The following is a 25,648-nucleotide window of genomic DNA, read 5'->3' as shown; positions in this document are numbered from 1 at the left end:
CACACATCATTCAAAAATCAACTCTTACAGTACAGGAGTTCACAACCACTATCAAGCCTTCAAGATACCTGAATAACAGGACCATGCCACACCAGCAAATTGCTAGTCGTTTAACAGGAAATTGTAATGAAAGTTTTGTACATAATGCAGTAAGTTCACCGAACTACACAGATCCGGTATTCCACAGAAGAAGAAACACTTAATTTACATAGAATTATTAACCGTTGGGACACGAAAAATCTTAATCCTGTTTGAGAGGGTGAATGGAATCTTCTAAAATTAAACGTCTTCTGTGTGCTCTTAAAACAAAGAAGTAATATTTCTTTTCTGTTTTAATGAGAACACATGATGATTATTTAATTCATCGATATGTCATAATTGTAATTATTTCAGCAACTGAATAAACTTTCCAAAAACTTCATATTCCAAGAAGATGGGATTCCACATCATTAGCATCCTGAAGAGTGTTGCTACTTGAACGAGATACCTCAAAATTAATTTGATGATGGTTTGATGATTTGGAACTTCTCAGATAGCCGCTAAGCTCTGAATTATTATTATTACGATTATTATTATTATTATTATTAATTATTATTATTATTATTATTATTATTATTATTATTATTATTATTATTATTAATATTATTATTATTATTATTATTACCAGTAGTGGTAGTAATATTTGTGATAAATGTCAAATATTCTAAAAACGTTTGATTATATTACTTTAAGTAGTGACTGTCTAGTTAGTATTGCTCCAGTTGTATAAGGTTAAATAGCTTAAATCCGCTGTTTGCTCATAGATGGAGTTCGTCTGAAGCTACCATGGGTACGTCATCCAATTGTTTCTGAGTTGGACATCTGGCAAGATGACTCAGTGCACATCGTCAGCAAATGCAAACAACAACACACAGTGTTCCGTTGGTAATCATGTCAATTTTTGTGCTCGACGAAGAGCATATGTAGGAAGCTCTGCTTTTCTGCTTCCATTTGAGGAAATCGGCTGCCGAATCGCATCGAATGCTTGTGGAGGCCTGTGGTGACAGTGCTGTATCGGAAACAACGTGCCGAGATTGGTTTCGTCGGTTCAAAGACGGCAATTTTAGCCTGAGTTATAAGAAGCGTGAAAATCGGCCACGGAAGTTTGAGGCCCATAATTACAGACCATTTTGAACGAGGACAATATCCAATTGCAAAAAATGCTTGCCGAGCAATTGGGTTACCCAAGTAGCCATTTCCATGCGTCTACATGCCATGAAGTTCAAAAGATCGGAAAATGAGTGCCGCGTGAATTGATAGATCGGCAGCTAAAGGGACGCCAAAACACATACGAAATCTGGCTCGCCAGACTGCAAACAGAAAGTTGTTCCTGCATCGGATTGTGACGGGCGATGAAAAGTGGATATATTTCGGGAATCCTAAACGCAAGAAATTGTAGATGGATCCCGGCCAACATCTTCCTCGAGACCAATTCGCTTCGAACGGAAGACGATGCTGTGTATTTGATGGGATCAGCACGGTATCGCCTACTTTGAGCTGTTGAAACCTGGTGAAACTGTCAATGCCCACCGCTGCCATCAACAACTGATTAAATTGCATTGCGCTCTGTGTAAAAAAAGTGCGGAGTATCAACAAAAACATGAGAAGCTGATTTTCCTCCACGATAACGCCTCATTGCACAAGTCAACAGTGGTCCAAAACTACTTGGAGACACCAACTGGGAGGTGCTATCCATCCCGTTTATTCACCAGACCTAACCCCTTCCGACTACCGTCTGTTTGCGTCGATGGGCCACGTCCATGCTGAGCAAAACTTCAATTCGTATACAGACGTCCGCAAATGGCTTGATGAGTGGTTTGCCTCGAAAGAGGACTTTTTTTTTTTTTGGCATGGTATCCACAAATTGCCCGAGAGGTGGGCAAAATGTGCAGCTAGTGAGGACAAGTACTTTGAATACATTTCCTTTTGCTTTCTGTGAACAAAACATGTGTTTCTCTGACTACAAAATAGCGGATTTAAGCTTAATGTAAATTTGGAAAGGAGGTTTCACTTTGATTTGTTTTCTTAGATGATCGAATAGAATATTTGGATGAGTAGTTACATCTGGGGCTCTTTATTTTGTCAACTCATTCAAAAGATAACAAGTTGATTTCAAAATTTGATTTCAAGAATATTTTTTACGTGGATAAAAATATTAATTTTATTTTTCTAAACCTAGAAGCAGTTTCTTTCGTTAATATTTACTTTAATAATACTAATATAAGTACAAAGGTTGGACAAAAAATCTAAAACGTTTGCAAAAGTGTGAAAATCATACCTAGTATGGTGTGAGGCCTCCTTTTGCGTCCAAAACAGCTTGGATCCTACGTGGAATGGACGTATATAGCTCCTGAATCATGGTGTGTGGAATTTTGTACCATTGTTACTCCAAAACATGCTCCAGTTCCTTAAGGATGCTGGTGGAGGGTAGAGACCGAACACGCCTTTCTAACTCAGACCACAATGGCTCAATGATGGTGAGATCTGGTGATTGTGGGACCCAGGCGAGGTGTGATAGCTCCTGGTCATGCTCCTCAAACCATGATTTCACCGTTTTTGTAGCGTGACAGGGTGCTAAATCATCTTGGTAGATGCCATCACCATCAGGGAACAAGATTTGGGTCATGGGTTGAACCTGGTCCCCCAAAATGGCCTCATATGCCTTAGCATTCATCATTCCATGCAGGGCTATGATGGAATCTGCAGAAAACCACGATATCACTGTCCATACTGCAACAGAACCACCGCCATGCTTTACAGTTGGGAGCAGACAGTCTGTATCATAGGCCTGTGATGGTGTTCTCCATACGTAAACACGACCAGTTGTTGGAAACAAGGTGAAGGTCGATTCATCAGTCCACGCCTTGTGGTCCTTGCACCACTGGATACTCCTCTTCGCATTTACTGCTGTAACCAGCGGTTTGGCGATAGCGGCCCTGCCATGAATTTTCATTTTATGAAGTTCCCGTCGAACTGTTTTCGATGAAGCCGGGTTCTGTAGGCCGGAATTGAGTTCAGATGTAATTTTCATTGCAGTGGTTTTCTTTTTAGCTGCTACAATCCGTTTTAATGCCCTCCGGTCCCTATCTGACAAGATTGTCTTTCAACTATTGTTGTACTTTGCAGACAAATCGTTTGCCCATGAATTGCATACCGGTATGTCCTCGTGACATTGGACACAGTGCCTTTCGATACCCCCACAATGTTTGCCACTATCGCCATTGAAGCTCCAACCAGACTTGCACCAACGATCATGCTTCTTTGGAAGTCTGTCAGGTCGCCCATTTTACTTCACCACTTTCACATCACGACACTCACAGGTGAACTGGTTACTGCTGATGGAAGAGGAAGGTCCACATAACACATTGAAAACAAAAAACGATTGGCAACCGCGATACGTGTTGTACAGTGGAGGGCCAAACTTGCTTGTCCTGTATGAAGTGTTTTTAGATTTTTTGTCGACCCCTTGTACTTGAGTATGTAGAAACTTGCTGCTAAATTTTTAAATCGTCAAGAAAAAAAAGTTAATGTCAGTTTGACAACAGAGAACAAAGAGCATTTATAACTAATTAAAAAAAGACTTGCTCAAAAGTTAGTTTCATGAGTAAATCCAAATTTTATTATACGGTTCTCTTCTTGCAACTATGATACACATGATTAACTCACAATCTATTTTCAAAGCAAGAAACCTTTACATGGAATGAAAGCATATAACTTTATCCGAACACAAGAAAAAATAATTTCTCTACAATATTCTAATATTTGAGTTTATAACAACAATAAAAATTAATTTTGAATTATAAATAAAACGTTACGTTTAGAAATAGACCACTAATAAGAAACCCACCTTCTGCTGATCTTTCATGCGACATTTCTATTGGTTCAGTTGTGATTGATTTCAGTGATTCAGATGAAATATTTTTACTTCTTCCCACCAACTGAAAAACAAACAAACAAATAAACAAACAAATAAATAAATAAATAAATAAATAGGTAACACAAACCTTCAGTCTCAGGGAATTTATATCTTTCGTGTGAATTAGAAATAAGTTTTCAGAAGTCGGGAAATGTTAAGAAATGAGTTTGAAACAAACCTTAATTAAAGATAAAAATGTCCTAGTTCTCTTGTTTGTTTAGGCTTTAGAAACTTATTAAATTCACATATATCAATCTTAATTTGAATTTCCATTTGAAGCTTCAACCCTTCTTATCCCAGCTCAAGTATTTGAGCTATATTCCTCAGCCTTCGTCTCTTGGAGCTAAGGTAAGGTTTTCGAAGAAAAGTGATTTTCTTAAAATTATACTATTAAAGGATCCATTTCTCACTGAATCATTTAATTGGTAGGCACAAATACAATTATACAAAATGTTGTTTGTACATGTAAATATTGTAATCACTTGTACGTATTTTTCTTTTTTATTATTGATATTCATAATAATCACTAACAAAATGTATGGAATGTGTTATACAAGACCCAAAATTGTACTGAACTTGATATATTCCTAGAAGAAATTATGGAATTTTCAGTAATTCTGATATTTTAGCGAGTCCCAGAAGCAGTTCAGTTCATACTAATCAATAACTTCCACACATGCTTTATGCATTAACATCCATGGAATTTTTAAAGTTATATTAATTTTATGTACCAATTTGTCGTCTGTTGTCAATGTCACCTGCTCAGTATAGAAGACCAAGTTGAGAGGAATTCACAGAAGAAGTTAGCATTCTTAAGTACCTTCAAAATAAAAAAATAAAAAATGGAGTAATAGCTAATTTATTAGTTTAATTTATCGTACATTAATATATTATTTTGGGATGACTTGTAGGAGTGTGATGCCTTCAATATATTTGATAGTTTTTTTTAAATATATACGCTACCTAGCGTTAATACACTAAATGAATATAAATTTAAAACTCCCACTGACGATGAAGTATGAAGCATATAAAGAACTTATTGCTTAACTTGAGTTGCTTTCTATCCTTGAAAATAGATTTTGGCTAGAAGTACGGGAAATATTGGAAACTCCGTAAGTTTTCATAGAAATATAAAAAGATCAGTACATTTTTATATCTTTCATAATTAAATAGATTTATGAATATATTTTGACCTAAAAAGTCTTTCCAATACTTTTTGACAACCATCTATCTTGGATAAATAGTTTTCAAGATATTCGCAGTGCTACCTAATTTCGACACAACACTTTGTGTTAGAGTGCTGTGTAGGCCTCTGCTGCTCACTTGTATCTAATAAAAAATTGATTTTGTCTAATCTGTATGGTTTGTTTCCTAGCAGAGTTATATCTATCTACTCACCCACCTATTCATCTACTATCTATCTCCCTCTCTCTTAGATATATATACAGAATATATATATATATATATATATATATATATATATATATATATATATATATATATATATAAAGAGAGAGCAAGAGAGACTATTGGAAAATTAGAATAACAGCACTGATTGTAATTCATTTTCCTGCTGGTTGTACCTAACCACAAAAATCTCTTCAACATAACTTTTAATCATGATCAAAACACGCTCAAAGTATAACGAATTATGCTTCTTGGACGAGACAAAATTTAGGATATCAATGAGTAAAATTTGGATAAAGTTCCTAATAATATTTTTGAGTTACAGTATCTACCACCAAATAAAGGATTAATGAAATAATGGATTCTAGGAGATGTTCTTTCCATGTAAATGAAAAAACATTCTTTATTAGTGAAATCACATAGTTATTACATCCTATTAATGTTTTATTGAAAAATCAAAAAATTCTAACCTTAAAATGAAAACTGTCGTATATTTTCTCAAATTTGAAAGTGAGTTTGTCACACAGCTTATAGGCATTTGAAGTGAGTACAATATCACCTGATTTACAAATATTTTGAGCAGCCTTCACTGCCATAACTGTAGGTCCTAATAAGACGTAATTGGATACTTCTTCATTTCCCACAAGAACGAAAGTGATTTCACCGTAGGCGACAGAAATTTTCACTGACAAAGATTCGGAAAAATAGTATGTTAGTTAAATTTTATACTTACAAAACTAGTTGTTTGTTTGTAAGAAGAAACATTAGGTATTAATTTAAAGAGTTTAAAAAAAAATACAACATTGATGAAAGAAGTAGCAGTGTCACCACTTAAAGGAATTTGGTTTGTATAGCGTTCCCATTGATATTGAAACCGGAAGTGGGCTAGATTTATACTACTTCCGGTTTAAAGAGAGAAATTAGAGTTAAAATAGGATATTTTGTTGGGACGCTTAATTGATTACAGGAAACCGCATCTCGATACATAGTACGATTTTCATTCTATGATGATTAATGTTAAAGCTAGAAAAATGATGATAACTATTCTTAGGACACTAAATCGATTCCAAAAAGACACTTCTGTCTATCTTTTATCGTTTTTGCTCAATGTAGATTATTGAAACCGGAAGTAGTAGTGGATTTGTACCACTTTCGATTTCTGCAGAGATTTAAGATTGGTTATGAAGTGCATCCTTGGGACGCGTAATCGATTGCAGGAAACTGTTTCTCGCTATCCATAACCGTTTTTGCTCTATAGTGATCAACCTTAAAATCGGACATGATTAGTTCCCAGCACTTTCGGTTTGAATACCGGCTCCGAAAATAAATTCAACTGCTAACTTTTAATTCTTCACATTCTGATCTACTATGATAGTGATCCACCCAGTAGTTCTTGAGATTCTTTGTCTCCTGGACAGACAGAGGGACAGACACACGGATACAGTAAATTTACAGGATCCGGCAGAAAAACCTCCTCTATTTGGAGACGACGTTGTGTTTTATTTATGGTGACGATAAGGCGGCGGACGGGGTATCGATCAATAGTGGTATACGTGCCATTTTCAATAGTCGCAATGGCGTGACGCGGTGAGCGTTTGTTGTGCAGGAGTATATTCGTAATGGTGGTTCTGTGATTACTACTCAGCGGGCATTTCGCAATCATTTCAAACTTGGCCGGCATGATTCTGTTCCGGATTTTTTAAAAATAAGTTTGTGTATTAAACCTTAAACCTCGGACCGTAACAACTTCGGGAAATGTAGCATGTGTAAGAGCGTCCATTCAGCAATCTCCAAAAGCCGTAACAACACGATTTCTTTTCTCAGTACAGGAAGCAAGTATAACACAAAAGTTTTATAGCGACAGGATTTTGCTGTTTCCGGAACTATAGTAGAAAGTTATTGAATAAACTTGTGTACATGTGGTTTAAAAAATAATGTTAATTTCAAATAACAATAAATGTACTTTCAAGTTTGCTCTCCAAAGGCAAAATGATTTTTAGATAACCTGCTATATATAACTTCAATTCATTACTTCAGAGAAAACATGAGTTCGAGTCTGACAATCTGATTTATTTTTTTTTTTTAGAATGTTCTTCAATTTCACTCGGCTAATGCCGAAATGATACCTTTCATAAATAAGTAGTGGTCAATTTCTTTCCAAATGTTCTTATTTTTCATTTTCATTGTTAAAATTTTCAGTATAAACTAGATTTCCGAATATTGTAAACAAAAAATAAGCAATAAAATAACACTCAGGATTCTCTTATTAAAATATCTGTCTCTATTATGCATAATAATAATTTTCAGTTCGAAAAAGAACTATCAAAAGATGTAATTAATTAATGTGAAACATAAATTACTTATGAAAATGAACAGCCATTCAATTATATTAATGTAATTCGTAAATGTTTACTCCATAGCATATCGAGACTACTTTGGTTTAAAATAACTCTGACGAAAGCAAAACCCAACTGTTCAGAACTGGTACACCTTGTCTTAAAAAGGTTGAGCGCATTTTTTATTGCTGTTCCGAGGCAAAATTTTTCTAAGTCCAACTTCGGGTATCTTCCGAAAAACGTAAACCAGGTTCGAACCTCCAAGCCAACCTCTGCAATCAGGAAAAAGTTTGCAGATGTGTTTTTCTTCTTTTAAATACAATAAGATTTGTTACCAAGTGTGGAAAAAAAAGCAACATTGATTGAAATACTTAATGATACAATATCTCGAAACTTTGTATTAATGTCAGCACATACTTGTTTGTCATTTAGATCTCCGTACGTAATGGAACATTTAGATACGTAAACGAATCTTTCCATATGTAAAAGAATATTGAAAATTAAGACATAGAACGTAAGTCTCGTCTGAGTACTAAAATTAAAGTCAGAATAGAACAAAAACAGCGTTTGCAGTGGATATGAATGTCATAATTATCTAGAGAGCAGCTATACATCGCTAGAAGCATCTTCCGAAGAGTGCTTGTGTTAGCTCAACAGTAAGCCGTTGGATTTCAAATCGTAAGGTTGTGAGTTCGATTCCCATCTGAGTCAATGTTTTTTTTATGAAATTCTATTTTCCGCAATGTATGCAAAATTACATAAAATAATTACACTAAAATACATCAGTTGTATATATATATATAACATATAATCATTGCAGAACATAGTGATTATTATGTTTAAAATATAACATCTGATATAGGTATTCACAGCACGTTGGTACTCTATATGTGAACGTTAAATAAAAATTAAGAAAATAATATCATAGCAATAAATAGGTCATATAGTGTATTTATTTACAGCTATTTATCATACGGAGGTTACTTCTCAATTTTCTCATTACATCAAGTGATTTACGCTTTCTGAAAGGTAAAGAGACTATGCGTTAATAAACAGAAATTATTATACAAACTCGAATCTTGGTTACAGACACAAAACTCACGAACCCCAAAATCATGTAAACAGGAAATCTACGAACACGAAGTCATGTCCAAGAGACTTATTTATACTTAAGAAAGAAGGCAGAATAGGATTTCTTTCCAAAGGATTTCAGTTCAATAATCTGCAATGCTTTTGTATATGGATGTGGTCTCTTTCTCTCCGCCTCTTTTATATATATATATATATATATATATATATATATATATATATATATATATATTGGGAGTTGTAGAGGGATATATATATATAAAGTAAAATCGATCGATATTAGTGTCGAATCCATAGTTCTCGTTGTTGCAAATATTAATAATTACAACTCCGATAGCGTTAAAGTCCAAATTTAACTCGCATCGTAAATCTCCTTTGTGGTTAAGCGTATAGCGTACACGCTTTCGGCGTGGGAGACCCAGGTTCGGCCCCCAGCGAGAGCTCATGTAGTTCGGATTCTACGTTAATTAGTAGGTCTACATCTCATATAGCCTCACTGCTGAACAGGACGTTAAACTTAAAATCAACTCAATCGATTCAAACCCCATCGTCATGACGGGCGATAAAGGATGAAAAATAAAATGTCTCAACTGACTGAGGTTAGTGTCTAATCCATAGTTTGGGTTCGTCAAGCTATTACAATCGCAATGGTATTTAATGTCACGTTTTGGTATGACCGACTATGTCACCTGGATTTTGAATTTACAGGGGCAACATCAAAATCGTTGCTGACACAGCTCTAAATATTTTAATGTATGTAGAAGTGTATATTCCAGCGAAACTCCGGAGTGTCTGGATCAACTTTTACCTAACGTGGGAGACATATTACTTTTAATCTAAGAAAAAAGTATTGTAAAGTCAGATACTCCAAGGGACGGAAGTTGGGAGGAGTGACATGTACAAATAGTGTAAAACGACTGATCGTAGAGTGTTATCCATTGTTTCCTGGGTCGTTGACATGAATAGTGAGGCACTCAATGGCGTTACATCCTAATTTTTCCATATCTTCACAGGATGAGGGGCTCGGAGATATGACCAATAAAATGTAAAAACTTACTTAAATATTTGTCGAATTGATAGTTTTCTGGGGTCGCGAAATCGCTTCTAATAACTTTGAAATGAAGTTTGTACCCACTTCAAGATGAGCTTTTTAATCGTATCTATTTCTCATCTTAAGAAGAAAGTACCATCTCAACTAGTATATGTATCAAGCCAGCCTTCGCAATTGAGAAAAAAAATGTAGATGTATGTTTCGTCTTTTAAATGATATACTACATGTTAAAATCAGAGATTGAGTTGGTCGGTGGGTCAAATGGGTCAAGATTTGTGATTGGGTCAGTGGATCGTGGGTCAACAAGACATGATCCACTGTGAAACACCACTCACCGTGACTCACACTGGCCCATTGACCCACCGACCCATTCTGCTCATTGCCTTGTAGACAGCATTTTCTGAACACTGGTAAGTTTGTCTGCGCTTTACTTCCAAGACTTCCATTTTGTTCTTTTTTCATTTGGTTCTAATGAAAAATGAATTCAGGATCTTTTGAAAATGAAATGAAATCTTTCAGTTTTACGTCCCACGTTTATGTCGGTTAGGCTAAAGGAGATGGTAATGATGAGAAGTGAATGAAATGGTGGAACGATGAAAGTGGGAGGAAACGGAAGAACTCCGAGAAAACCCACGAGCACGGTGTTTGTCCACCACAAAGTCCACACGGCTCGAGCTAGAATCGAACCGGGGACCACAAACACCGGAAGTGAACGCTGTACCACTGAGCCACTGTGGTGCCTTTTCTCTTCAGTACCATTTTAACCAGAGATGGTGTGGGTCAATGAAAATTTTATCGACGACTCACCATGACCCACTATCACCCACCACCCAAATGACCCATTGACCCACTCTGACCCACCACAAACTATGAACCACTCTGAACCATTGTGACCAACTCCGACCCACCAAAACCCATCATCAACTCTGACCCATGATCCACGTCCTCCTCTCCATTGACTAAAGAGGTTACACTTGTAATAAAACAAGATTATGGAATTGTCACTTATTGGAGTTTGAATTCCTACTGTCAATCGCTCAAGCACCGCTCTGTTAGAATAGCGGTGGATCTGACCTTTACGATATATAATGGTAAAGTGTTTGTCATCTTCCGAATTAAGATGAATTTAAATTTATTATATATAATTATTTCTTTGTTGGCTTACAGATCCATTTCAGTAGAAAATAGGATGAAATTTGAAAATCTCAAATCCAGATAAAGTAGACAAACGTGAAAAAAAAACTAGTTTTCCATATAATTAAGCATGCCGTACTAATTTAAAAATGTCCATGTACTTAAGCTTGGAATACAAATTTTATGGCCATTTTTCTCACAACTTATGGCTTGATTGCCTGATGCTCTGAACGCTCCATATATTAAACACCAGCGTCAGCAATTATTATAATAGAAAGCAGTGGGTATAAAATGCGAAAAACTGTAGTTTTCATTTCTCAATTAATATCAATCGTTTTCGATTATTTTTACAAATCAACCCACTATCAATTTCCAATATATAGAAAATCCACACACACCCTTCCGCTCATAAAAGAAAATTTTTAAAAAATGCCAGGGCACGTTCTGTTTATTTTTAATAAAGAGTTATATACAGAATTTTAGCTCTCTAAGTTAAACGGCTTGTGAGATACTCAATTTTTCGCAAAAATTCGGATCCCTACTCCCCCCTAAGAATATGGATTAGGGTGTATCGAAAAAACTTTTTTTTTTTTTGAAATCTTGTTACCCCTAGTTGCCATTTTTGGCCAAATGTGGTTAATAAAACACACAAAAAAATTCAAATCGATACCTCAATATTTTGAGGTGCTGACATCGATTTTTTTTAATGATCAAATCGTAGATTTTTTTAAGACACGAAATGAAATATTATAACTTTACACTATGTTCAACTTTCGTAGTAATAATTGTTCTTCAGACAGTCCGAATATACTGTAAAAAGATTTCAAGACTCTACTTCAATTTTTTTGAGTTGTCAGCATCCCTCTGAACTGTGGGAGGAAAGTCAATTATCTTGTGTATTAATGTATATTTGTAAAAGAATTTTGCAAAAATATTTAAACATGTTAATAATTTTTTTTGTCAAGTATCAGACACAATGGAGTCCAAAATCAATAAAATGAAAAGTATTCCAGTTTTCATACATTTGGAAAACGTATAATATTTTAAAAGTTGCAGAAAACTCGGTGAGATAAAACATTGTAATTCCTGCAACACTTAACTCATTTCCAAATAAATTTATTACATTGGAAATAACCCAGAACTCACCACGATGAAGGTGTCTGCAGTTCGAGTTTCGTCCTCCCTCCCACTCTTGGACTTATCTATAATTTTGTAGTTGCAGATTATATTACTGGTTCTCAAATGATGTCTAATATTTACGTTCAGTTACTCATTTTTAATTTGCATTCTGATTTCTTTGTGAACTGTGGTATCCGCTTCCGAGATTTTGAATTTGCCAAAATAAGTCCATGATGAGCGTCTACACCCCCCACAGAACTAGCCCCTTCTGTCACTAATTTTATCATGCGCTCTATTGATTGAGTGGCAAGGAAAAACTTGTTACTTATTCACTTGCAACTGTGGCAATTTTTATGTTATGTTGCAGCTCATCTTTGCTTAGGTGTTGCGTTAGTAGTGGCTCCCTCAAGACACACTCAGACCAGTTAATCATATCAATGTAGGTTTTCGCGTCTAATTTGACCTCAGGAACTTTGAATACTCTCATACTGATAGATAAGGATACTGTTCTTGTTTTCAAAATTCCTCTCCAACCGAGCTTTCTTATGTTCACATCTGTGTTCAATATCATTGCCCGAAGTAAATTCTCGGAATAACTAAACCATGCATTTCGTATTATCACTGGATCTATGATTGATTTAGTACTTGAATCCATGGATATAGAAAATAACATAAGTTTCCATAAATGTTTAGCTCCTCGTGTGCACGATGGTTCACTTTTAATATAGAACCATACAGAAGCATAAATATTCATTATGTAGGAAACCATAATCTTGAGCTCTTTTGACTGATTTTCCGTTCCGATGTAAAAACAAGCGCAAAATACCCACCTCGCCTGATGTAGATTTTCTTGGTCCTCGTTTAAAGTTTGTTCAACTTGTTTTAAATGTTTATTTCCACGTTTTTTTTTTTTTTTTTTTTTTGGTTCTTTTTATACCACTTCATAAGCCGTTTTGATTCACTTTTGTATAATCCTCCTATAAACTTTTCCCTTTCTGTTCTTTGATCAAGAAGAAATGACACTTCTAATTTTGGCATTCGTCTTTCTTTTTCACATTTACAGTGAATCAGTGGATCAGCACATTTACACCAAGCAATATTAAATAAGGTTTCTCTGGCAAGTTTGTGAAATTGTACTATTTTAGCGTTACATGTAGGGTTGGATTTTTTTCACTGATTTTAGGAGCTGACGAATTTTTTAGTGATATTGAAGAATTAAGGCAACGATTCGTGGTTGACTTAAATTAGCTTTTCACATGTAGATGACTTCTTCCAAACTTGAAATTTTTAGAAGCAATTATGTAAGTAATGTCATAGGCTGGCCGATCTTTTCTAGAACTGGAATTACTCTTTGTTTCCCTTTTTCTAACAGGAATTGTTTCAGCACACTTTCTATTGTAGGCAGTTGAACACAACTAAACTGATCTGGAGACCCAATAACATCGTGAATAATGTTTTTTGTGTCCTCTGACAGTAATCGACTCTTATTCTCCAATTCCATGTTGATACAAGCTGCTTGCGTACTCACAAACATATGTGGAAAAAAGCCACAGGCTTGTACACAATAAGATCAAGCAAAACAAGAGTATCATGCGTCAACGATACCAAACTAGCAAAAGCACAATACTTAAATGTGATATCACCTCAAACTGATTGTTATGTCTGAGCAAGGCAAGTCCATTTGTTTCGATAATTAAGTTGCAGGAAAGGCAGATGCCACACACAAATATTGTAAATTTATTGATTTTCCCCCCAAGTCAAAGAGATGGTGGCACCTCATAAACAGAGCTAACGATTTCAAATTTCTTTTTTCATTGTAGTTGAGCTATTTGGAAAACAATTATTACTAAGGGAAATACTGTATAAAGTAATAAATATTTCATTTGTTGTTTTAAAAATCTACGATTTCATAATTTTTTTTTTTCGAATTTCAAGCCAATGGCGGCACCTCAAAAAATTGAGGTATCAATTTGAAATTTTTCTGTTATATTAAACACATTTGGACAAAAATGGCCACTAAGGTTAACACGATTTCGAAAGGTACGTTTTTTCGATACACCCTAAGTATTATAATGAAAGTGATACGCGTATGATAACTTCCCAGTTGGGATTGGGGGCCTGATTATATACCAAACGTCGTTTCATTTGACTTTGCAATTTGACCGTGATGATCACGCAGACATAGTTACTTTAAATTTTTTAAATAATAATTCATATATTACAGGTAATTCAAAAATATTTTTTCCAGCACTTAGCTCTTCTAAAAGAACACAGGATCCATCTCAAAATCGAACTCCTATTACTATTGCCACTGTTACAATTGCAAATATCAAAATCCAAAAGTGTCTGAACTTTTTTCATTAGAAACAAATGAAAAAAGAAGAAAAATCGAGATCTTGAAATTAAAACGTAGACAAGCTCACTAGTGTTCAGAAGATGCTGTCTACATGCTGTGTAGGACATGGAGTAAACTGCTTTAAACATTAAAATGTGTAAGGTTGAGAGAAAGATTATGGTAATTTTAATAATTAAAGTTAGTTAATATGCAATAATCTAAATAAATTTTGAAATGTCGGTAAAGCATAAATAAATTATTATTTAATTAAAACAAAATGAAAACATTTAAATTTTGAAAGAAGGATACTCCGAATTTACGAGTGATAAATCTCATTATTCTAAACAAAATGAAGTGCTTTTCTCAGGGTCTTTCCTTGGTTTTAACTTCATTGAAGCAAATACCAATAATGTCACATATAACTATCATAGGCTGACAGACAGAAGCTATAATTCGCTGATTATCTGCTCCTCTGGCAATGCTGTAAAGAAAAGAACATAAAACAAATAATCCAACACATACCTGTGATGTCTCCCAAGGTGTAGGTAGAAGAGAAATTCCATACGTTTTCAGATGGCAAACTTATAATTAAAAAAAAAAATTCACAATCACCAATGAACACTGAATAATTGATAATGCGTATTCGAGTAGTATCAATTAGATTTGTTATAATTATCAGTTTGTGCACACGCGTTATTGTTCCTTCCAATTCAGCGCTGATCCCGTTCTTCCGTTTACGGGACTGTCTTGTTACTTCTTCACCGATGGTATCGCCTCTTCCGTTCCGGCAATACTTGCTGGAGCTCTTCTTATGTCCATGTGGATGATCCCAAAACACCTTAGTATGTCATCCCTACTATGTACAAGTCCTTCTCGTAGAAAATGACTAGGTGTACTTCGAGAAATTTGAATCGTGTCTCGATTTCACTGTATTTACAACTAACTGAACGATGTATAAGTATTTCAGTCGCATTGTCTGTAGATCATGTCTACCCACGATCTGATTAGATTTTAGCATAAAATTAACTTCATGCACACGAATCTAACACTGTTTATATACATCAAGATGACACGACGCATTATTTACAACGGAAGTCTTTCACGTAGCACAGTTCTGAAAGCTTAGGTCAATATGATGGACCTTCATTAGCTTCAAGGAAGTATGTTGATATGTATAATTTGTATAAAACTATGTAGCCAGTTTCGACATTTTTCAACTATCAGTTGTAACAAATAAAAAAAATAAATAAATAAAAAAAAACACTCGAGTAACTATTACGAGTTCAAAACACAGTTCGAAACACACTCGGGTAACTATTACGAGTACAATTCAAAACAAGTTCATCTCCAAACCGGAGAATTACTTTTACTATATATTGTGATATGCTATCTACTCTCTTGTAAAGAGAGTCAACTTTCACGAACGGAACTTTAAACGAAATTTCATCCGCACGGTCAATGAACTAACCACCAACTAACTCTCCTCCGCCCATTTCGTATATATAAAACTATCCATTTCTTTATTTCCCTGAGACTCGCTTCTAAGTACACTTCTTTCTTATGAAGGGGATGGTGCGGAAGGGTGAAAGCATCTTGGTGCCATCAAGTCTAGTGACTACACCTTGTCCTATTCTTTTGCTAATAAATAATTTACTTTTGATTAATGTTCTGTTTTAACATTGTAACCTAATATGGTAAACTTGTACCCTCAAACTGATGCCTATCATACTGAGTTTCCTTACTTCGATCTATGTTAAATTTTAATTTGAACATCCTAACTATTTACAGATATACCTTCTAGCAGACATGTTTACAGGGCGCATAGTGATCTGAGAGTCACTGACCTCTGGTGGCGGAACATCCAAACCACTCTCAAAACACTACTCAGCCTGTGTCCGTGCTAGTGGTGAAAATTTTCCAAATAACAACACAAATAATTAGATTTAGAACTGATACAACTTAAAATACATCTTCCTTATTGATTTGAAGCATATATATGTGATTGTCATTGCATGTCATATCAATATTTATACAAAAACACACTTTTACTGTTTTCTACTGCTTGAGAGGAATCACCTGGCTGCTACTGTTACATACCATGTTCCCCCCTTCACAACATCAACTGAGGATACAAATAAAACCAAAATAAGCTTTGTATTTATGTTTTGTAAATAAACTGAGACACGGAAAAGCAAGACTAAGGAATATTAGAATATTCTACTCATTCAAGAATGCATAATAACTTAAGAAGAAGATGACTGTTTTCTTTAGTTTATTTACAAGGGGTGAAGACCAGTGGAGGGATTGTCCTTCGCTCCAGCATTTTGAAAATACAAGGAAGTTGAAGTAAAAATTATAGGCTCGTTTTTACTTGAGATGTCTTAGACGCGCTCTCAGCAGATATCATTAAATCTGGCCAGAAACTTCGTGGTTCACACCTATTGTTACTGATATTTTTGCACGGAGGTATGAAAAATTTTATTGCTTTTACCACAAAGAAACTCTAGTCTGGTTGTCGTCAGTACAGAGTCAGATGACATCGTTGTCAACTTGAAAATTTATTCTTATTTTCATTTTCTTCGTTGTTTCTCAAGTAGAAATAAGAAAAAGCTTTCCTTTTCCACCAGATACCAATGTCTTTCGGGTGGCAATACTGCTGCACAAACATCTGCGCTCACTCGACTTGAGTGCAGCTTTTTTTTTTTTTTTTTTTTTTTTTAACTGGATTCTGCTTCTTCCGTGCTGTAGATATTTCCTCTGTATTTCATTTTTCGATGCAAGAATATTATTGAATCCAAACAAACGCAATATATTCACATACCTAATTACAATACTACATAATTTTGAACAGTCATCTCCTTATGTTAATAAAAAAAAAATAGGATATAAATTGAAAAATAAATCGAAAAACTTAATACACCACTAATCCCTTGATATGCAAAACATATAATATGATATACTAGTTTAAATATTGATATGCAAATAACCTAGCTATATGTGCCTTACACAATGCACTGAACAGAATGGGTCGGTGGGTCAGTATGAGTCACGGTGAGTGGTGGTTCACAGTAGGTTACGTCCTTTTAACCCACGATCCACTGACCCACTCACAAATCTTGACCTATTTCACCCACATACCAACCGACCCATTGATCCACTTCATCTTTGATTTTAACATGTCTTATTTCATTTAAAAGACGAAACATACATCCACACAATTTTTTCATCGATTGCGAAGGTTGACTTAATATAATAGTTGAAATGGTCATTTCTTCTTACGGTGAGAAATTGATATGATTAAAAGTCCATCTTGAACTGGGTACAAACTACCACCAAAGTTATTAGAAACGCTTTCTCAACCCCGAAAACTATTAATTCGACAAATATTTCAGTAACTTTTGAGATTTTATTTTTAGCTCTCCCAGGTTATGATCCTGTGAAGATGGGGATGAATTTGGATGTTAATTCCATTTGGAACGTCACTATCCATCTCAACGACCAAGAAAATTATGGATAAAACACTAAGATCAGCCATTTTACATTATTTTTACATGTCACTCCTCCCAACTTCCGTCCCTAGGAGTATCTGACTTCTACAATATTTTTTTCTTAGATTGAAAGTAATATGCCCCCAAAGTTTGGTAAAGGTTGTCCCAGACATTCTGGAGTTACGCTGTAATATTCATTTATACAGAAACATTAAAATATTTAGAGCTATGCGAGCAATGCCTTCGATGCTGCCCCTGTACATTCAAAATCCAGCTGACATGTTCGTTCAGAAGTGTTGCTATTTATCTCGGTGATAACGAAACTATGGACTCTACAGTAATATCGGTCGTTTTGAATCATTGTGTATGTTACTCCCTTCGACTCTCTTTATTAGATATGCTAGGGGATCTTACTCCTACTGGAAGTTGAAATTAAACTTAAAGGTCATCAGAACTGCTCCCAATGAACTTAAGGATCCCGAAAGATATGAATTCAACACTAACATTGGTCATTTTCAATTAGGATGCCACAATTTCACACATTCTTTCAGGGTGCTAATGGGGGCTTAACTTACATGGCATCTGGAGTGCCACTCTTTATCTAAGCGACCCCAAAATTATGGATTCGATACTAATGTCGGTCTCTCTCTCTTTATATATATATATATATATATATATATATATATATATATATAATTTTGATGTCAGCCCCGTCCATTCTCCCTAGGAGAGCAAACGGATACTGCCACCGCTAGGACTAAATTTGGTCTTAAATGGCATTAAAATTTCTACCAATTAATTTAGCGACCAGTGCTGCATTTAGAAGTTCGGCGTCCCTATGCACTCTCGCTTTCGGCGCCCCCAATAACTACATATTTCTCCGCCCCTTGATCTCTAACTTAAAAATAAAACTTAATTCGAATATGCTTAATTAGTGAATTTATTACAGTTAAATATCACTCACTAGATGCTACAGCTACAACTACGTAACAAAAAATAACAAGTGGGAAAAATGTTCTGAATTATTTTTAAATTTCTTACGCTATCATTAAACATATTAAAATAGTAAAAGAGGATTGTTCATAAAATAGTATATTTGCTCTTGATTTTTTAACTTTTTCATACGAAAAAAATTAAAATGTTACTTAATTTTTAAACTTTGCGCTCTTCAAATATGTTGCCCTCTAGGCACGGGCCTAGTTGGACTAATGGGAAATACGTCACTGTTAGCGGCGCTGAAAACTTACGATTCGACTCTAATATAGGTTGATTTCGATATTTTTATGTCGCTACGTAACCACCCTGGGTGTTAATGGGAGCTTAATTGGACTTCAATTGAAAGAAGAACTATTTACCTAAGCGACCACGACTCTATGGATTCGATACTAATATCGATCATTTTCTAGAATTTTTGATACGTATCCCGACAGTACTCTTTCCCAGACTGTAAGAAATATGATTAAATTTGCTCTACACATATCAGAATTATGTTAAAACACACATACATCCACTTTTATATATATAAATACAGATATCAATACAGAGTCAGCGAGCGAGCAAGAGAGAAAGAGCGACCCAAGGCATCACCATTTCCACATCGCAAAAGAATATATCAGGTATTGAATTGAAAATCTATGTAAAGATTTCCAGCTGTGGCATGCTTCATAAGGACAATTCCAGTCTGCTCACGTGACCTTTGGGTTTCATGAATTTTTTGCGAGCGTTCCGACTTTGGATTCTCTGTTTATACCCTATTTCTATGCCTCGGATAATTTTTCAAGAACATAAATGACATGTTGTAATATGAATGTTGAGAAGTAACCTCTATATGACAAATAGTTGCAAATAAATACACTACATAATTTATTTATTGCTATTAAACGATTTTCTTAATTTGTATTTAACATTCTTATATATAATACCGACGTACTGTGAACATCTATCTCGGATGTTATATTTTAACCTTAATAATTACTATGTTCTGCAATGATTATGTTATGTATATATATATATATATATACAAACGATGTATTTAATGTAATTATTTTACATAATTTTGCATACATTGCGGAAAGTATAACTTAAAAAACATTGACTCACATGGGAATCGAACTCACAACCTTACGATTTGAAACCCAACGGCTTACCGCTGAGCTAACACAAGCACTCTTCGGAAGATGCTTCTAGCGATATATAGCGGCTCTCTAGATAATTATGACATTCATATCCACAGCAAACGCTGTTTATGTTCTACTTTGACTTTTATTTTAATACTCAGGCGAGATTTATGTTTTATGTCTTAACTTTTAGCATTCTTTTACATATGGAAAAATTCGTTTACGTATCTAAATGTTCCATTACGTATGGAGAGCTAAATGACAAACAAGCATGTGTTGACATTAATACAAAGTTTCGAAATATTGTATCATTAAGTATTTCAATCAATGTTGCTCTTTTTATACAATTGGTAACAAGTCTTATTATATTTAAAAGATGAAAAACACATCTGCAACATTTTTCCGATTACAAAGGTTGGCTTCGAGGTTCGAACCTGGTTTACTTATTTCCGAAGATATCCGAAGTTTAACTTAGAAAAGTTTTGTCTCAAAACACCAATAAAGAATGCGCTCAACCTTTTTGAGACAAGGTGTACATATTTTATCAAATTAACGAGTAGGTTATTCACCAAATGTGCTGTTCTGCTTTTTTTTTTTATATATATATAATAATAATTTCGATGATCACATAGATAAAAATAAAGAAGAATAAAAGAATTCATCCTCCGATTCATTCCATCTGATGCATTCCAACGACTTTCCTGTTATAATGAGCCGATTGACTCGTTACAATTATATATTATATTATTACAATATTTGATGTTACTTTATTTTTTGTTCTTGTTGCACTGTTCTATTTTCTGTTATGTTTTACTATTTACGTAATTACTTATATTTCAATGTAATCATAGTTGCTTCAATTTAATCTGTTTCGAAATATGTGTTAGTAATAAGTAAGTGATATGGGATTATTTTTTGCCCCATAATTTGTACTTCTTCTCATATAACTTCTGATTGAAAACGGTAATGAATGTTAGTTAAAATAATAAACGAATATAAATAAATTGAAAACTAACCGTTATCTAATTGTGATTTAGTTGCATATTTAAAGCACAGGAATTTTCCACGAAAGTTATTTTGAAGTTTATAATTAAGAATCATCTGCAAAGTGATACGAAACATTAGTTTTGTGATGAAGTATGAATCAGAAATAATGCGACTGTGAAATTTTTCATTCTTCCAATCTTCCGAGGATTTAGATTGTTTGTGCATGCTGGTTCACTGACAATATTCCATATAAGAATTATTTAACCTAAATTAAGGTTAAATGTATTTAGTTATGTTTTTATAGTATAAAATACGAAATATATCGTACGTAACAACTAGTCAAAATACGAAAAATGTCATACGTAACGACTTAAACAGGGCATAATTGTATTTATTTATATTGAGAAAACTATATCTGTATTCACCTTCTGAGCTGGTAGATAGAATAACACTTGAGAGAATCTGAAAAACAGAGCTTCAAAACCATCATTTATGTTGTTTACGTAATTAAATGGTTGATGAAATACGAATTTAAATCAAATATATAATATGAGTATGCAGATTAATTGATAAAATGAAAAAGGAAATGATGTCGGTGAGAAATATATGAAATATATATATGTATAAATCTTGCAGCACCAGACGAAGTAACTTTGCGATACAGTTTTTTACTGCTCTGAATTTATATACTAATTGTACACTTGGCTTCTATAGTCTGCATTACACTCTCCATGTATTTGATGTCTGTTTCGATTACTAAACCAATGTGTTACCTATATTCTACCCAGGTGCCATATTAAATTAATTTGGATGTGCTTACTGTTGTATTAACATTATTGATCTCACCAACTGTCTATTGTTTATATAATAATGTCTGATAATATGAAGTAAACCGATGTGTACCAACTGACATGGCCCGAATTATTTAGAACAGTATTTACTTGATATTATTCAAATTTAGAGATACAAGGCACTAATTATTGGAGTAGCGAGCTATATAACCACGAGGGCTACATTTCGTCACAGCCCCTAACTTGATCAAAGACTGAAGTCCATTGTCAAACCTAACTAAAAGCGTACTTTTGATGAATCTTGATGAGACTACTTTTGAATTCCTTGAACCTCGGGAGGATATACATGAGAGATATGATGGTTTCAATGCACTTGCTGGTTTCGACCTATTTATTTATCTCTCCAGTATTAGAAATCTTCCAGCCTATAATGTTTTACTAATTATTGTAAACAGTTATTATAATATTTATGTCGTCTTCATGTGTTTTCAATACTGTAGTACTTTCTAAAATGTTTTGTATTCTTCAGAAGAAATATGTTAGCACATTTTAATCGAAATGTTCTTTTCACAGTGCATTAGTAGAAAGCAAATATGGCCACCTGCCTTTTAATTTAAGACGACTATATAGATTCAATAGATTCAGATGTACAGGATGTTGGTGTCCATCAGATGCACAAGAATGTAAATAAATTCTTTTAAATTTCTATTGTTTATCTAAGTCTAGTTGGAGAAACTTGTCGAAATTATTACCAAATAAGAAACAAAGATTGCATGTTAATTGTTTGGCTATACTTATGTTTGAGCTAATCAAAGTACTTTAAAATATACAGTTGTTGCTACCTTTCAGAGTAATGTTGACTTCAGTATCAAATGATCCATATTTTTTCTGAATACATAAACATGTTTTAGCAACACGTTTCAACATATCTTCAACTTCTTCCTCACCTTTCTTCCAAATTGCAAGAATACCATCACCTGAAAGTACATCGGAAAAAGAATATCGTATGAAATTCGATATGTCTGTTAGTGGATTCGTCAGTAATAACTCTATCAATTTAACTGACACAAGAACTTTGGTACCTTGGTAAAGGTAAATATTCTTTAAGTCTAAATTAATATATTATAAGCTTAGACAAAGAACATTATATCCAAGGAAGTCTGAAACATCCGATGAACCTAGCAGAATACTTTTTTTAGGGTAAAGTAATATACCCTTTATATTTTATAAGCTTATACACAAAAAACTGGATGCAAAGAAATTTTCAACATTCGATTTTAACTTAGTAGAGTACTTTTTAAATGTAAAGTAATATATTATAAGCTTATACACAAAAAACTGGATGCAAAGAAGTTTAAAACATCTGATTTTAACTTAGTAGAGTACTTTTAAATGTAAAGTAATATATTATAAGCTTATACGCAAAAAACTGGATGCAAAGAAGTTTAAAACATCCGTTTTTAACTTAGTGGAGTATTTTTTAAATGTAAAGTAATATATTATAAGCTTATACACAAAAAACTGGATGCAAAGAAGTTTAAAACATCTGATTTTAACTTAGTAGAGTACTTTTTAAATGTAAAGTAATATATTATAAGCTTATACACCAAAAACTGGATGCAAAGAAGTTTAAAACATCTGATTTTAACTTAGTAGAGTACTTTTAAATGTAAAGTAATATATTATAAGCTTATACGCAAAAAACTGGATGCAAAGAAGTTTAAAACATCCGATTTTAACTTAGTAGAGTACTTTTTAAATGTAAAGTAATATATTATAAGCTTATACACAGAAAACTGGATGCAAAGAAGTTTAAAACATCCGATTTTAACTTAGTAGAGTACTTTCTAAATGTAAAGTAATATATTGTAAGCTTAAACATGGATAACTGAATGTAAGAAAAATTTAAACGTCCGATAATCTAGTAGAATATTCTTTAAGTTTAAGGTAATATTTATGTTGTAAGCTTAGATATATAGAACATTGAATACTAGAGACAACGAAGACCACATTTTGACGTGTTTCGAAACTAATTGCAACACAAATTATTTTAACGCCAATGATGAACTTCAGTATAGAGAGCAGCGTTTCTAAATCTACCATCCAAATGTTCCGGCAAAAACCACCATCTTGAGTTTTTGAGCGGAATTTTCTGTAGCAAGAAGAAATTTTACAATAATTATGATTTCAGCTTCTGATTGTTCTGTGATAAGGTGTTATACCTCGTTTGAAAGCTTATGATTCATACATTTTGAATATACATAAAATATGCACTTGAGTTGCCAAATGTAGAAGAAAATGATGGCGAAAATAGAACATTCTAAAGATAGATTTTTTTTTCTTTTTAGCTTTGGCAACACTATCGTTATGGCTACAACAGCTTCAAATCAATTTATGGTCGTTATTTTTTCCAAACGTATACAAAAATTGCTAATGTACGGCAAGAAGTTAAACATAAAACATTTTGTTATTTTAATTTTTTTTTGTTTGTTTATTTATTTATTTTTCTCCTTCCTATTTAATGTGCAATTTGAATGTTGACAGTATTCAAATCCGTCCAAAATTCTTAAATTAATTACAACATAGTACCAAACCACATATACGAGAATGGTACAGAGAGTAACGTACCAAAAATTTTTCTCCAAATATCTGGGGAAAAACCGTATCTTGAATATTTAAGAAGGATCTTCTGACAAATGGAAAATTTTAAGGAGATTTTTGTTTGAAGCTTCTAATTGTAGTATCAGAACGTGTTGTATCTGAAAGCTTATGAACGTCATATCAGAACGTGTTTGAAAGCTTATGAACCATAAATTCAGGTGTGCATATAATACGCGTATCTCTTTTGCAAGGAAACGGCGACGGAAGTTTAATACTTCAAAAATCTGAATTGTTTCTTTGAGTAATTAGCTTTGACAATTGTAGTTATGACTACGACAGATCTAAAATGACTGAATACAGTTTATCATAGATTTTACTCACATATAACGAAAAATAGTTCTTATACTGAATACGTAGGGCTGAAATGATGCCCTACCAGGGATTTGTGTCATTATACAACAGTACAATCTTACGATTTGCAAAATATCAAATACAGTAAATAAATCAGAATTTACGTGTTTTTTCTAATGTTAAAAAAACACGTTCTGTTTTCTAGTGTTTTTTCTAATGTTAGTGGCTTCTGTAGATGATGAGCTTTCTTAAATGCATGAGCTATATTATAGAGAATCTGGTCTGTACATCTGAAAATCTACCAGTAATTTATTCTAGGGAAATATAATAAAGCATGTTTCTAGTTGCAAGACAAGCTGTTCACAATATAATATACTTGTCTCTGTGTAAGGCGTATGAGTTAGCATTGGTAAAGGTATATATTCATGAATCTGAAGAAATAGAACTTGAAGAGTATTTTCTGCATTATACTACATCAAGTAAACGTGTTATTGTATCACCTTCTCTTCACAGTATATTAAACTATAGAGAAACTGCATAACTTAAACTCTCATTATTTGGAAATGGTTTTCATTTTAAGAAGTTTCTTGCTACCTGAATGTATAGGTTATTGCAGTCTACATTTAAAAAGTAATGCAAGAATGGTCTCATATCATGTTATTGATGGACATAATTATTATTTAAAATTCACTTATATTCATTTGCAGCAAATAAATGAGTTGTAAGATAAATGTCTTGATGTAGACTCCGAGAGATTCTCAGATGATCTGGTAATTGAACTAGTTTTCATGAGAACCTAGAAGTATTATGATGCCGGTGTGCTTTCAAGCAAATTCCTTAATGCAAACTCTCATAGAGATATCGAATAATATAAGGGTATAATTACT

General features: G+C 33.7%; 1 protein-coding gene across 1 annotated transcript in view; it reads right to left on the bottom strand.

Annotated features, from left to right (window-relative positions):
* The window catches only part of LOC145661724 (adenylate cyclase type 10-like), a 76,786-nt gene that overhangs the window by 22,358 nt on the left and 28,780 nt on the right, over window positions 1–25,648 (bottom strand). The window contains exons 4-6 of the mRNA XM_081727059.1: window positions 22,652–22,786; window positions 5,833–6,047; window positions 3,887–3,977 (exon numbers count right to left, since the gene is read on the bottom strand). Of these exons, the coding sequence (XP_081583185.1) occupies window positions 3,887–3,977; window positions 5,833–6,047; window positions 22,652–22,786 (441 nt within the window). The remainder of the gene's footprint in view (window positions 1–3,886; window positions 3,978–5,832; window positions 6,048–22,651; window positions 22,787–25,648) is intronic.

The sequence above is a fragment of the Thermobia domestica genome, chromosome 10, assembly GCF_964235325.1.
Source record: "Thermobia domestica chromosome 10, izTheDome1.hap1.1, whole genome shotgun sequence".
Lineage (NCBI taxonomy): Eukaryota > Metazoa > Arthropoda > Insecta > Zygentoma > Lepismatidae > Thermobia > Thermobia domestica.
Note: the sequence above shows the minus strand (reverse complement) of the source record. Positions and strands in the feature narration are given on the sequence as shown.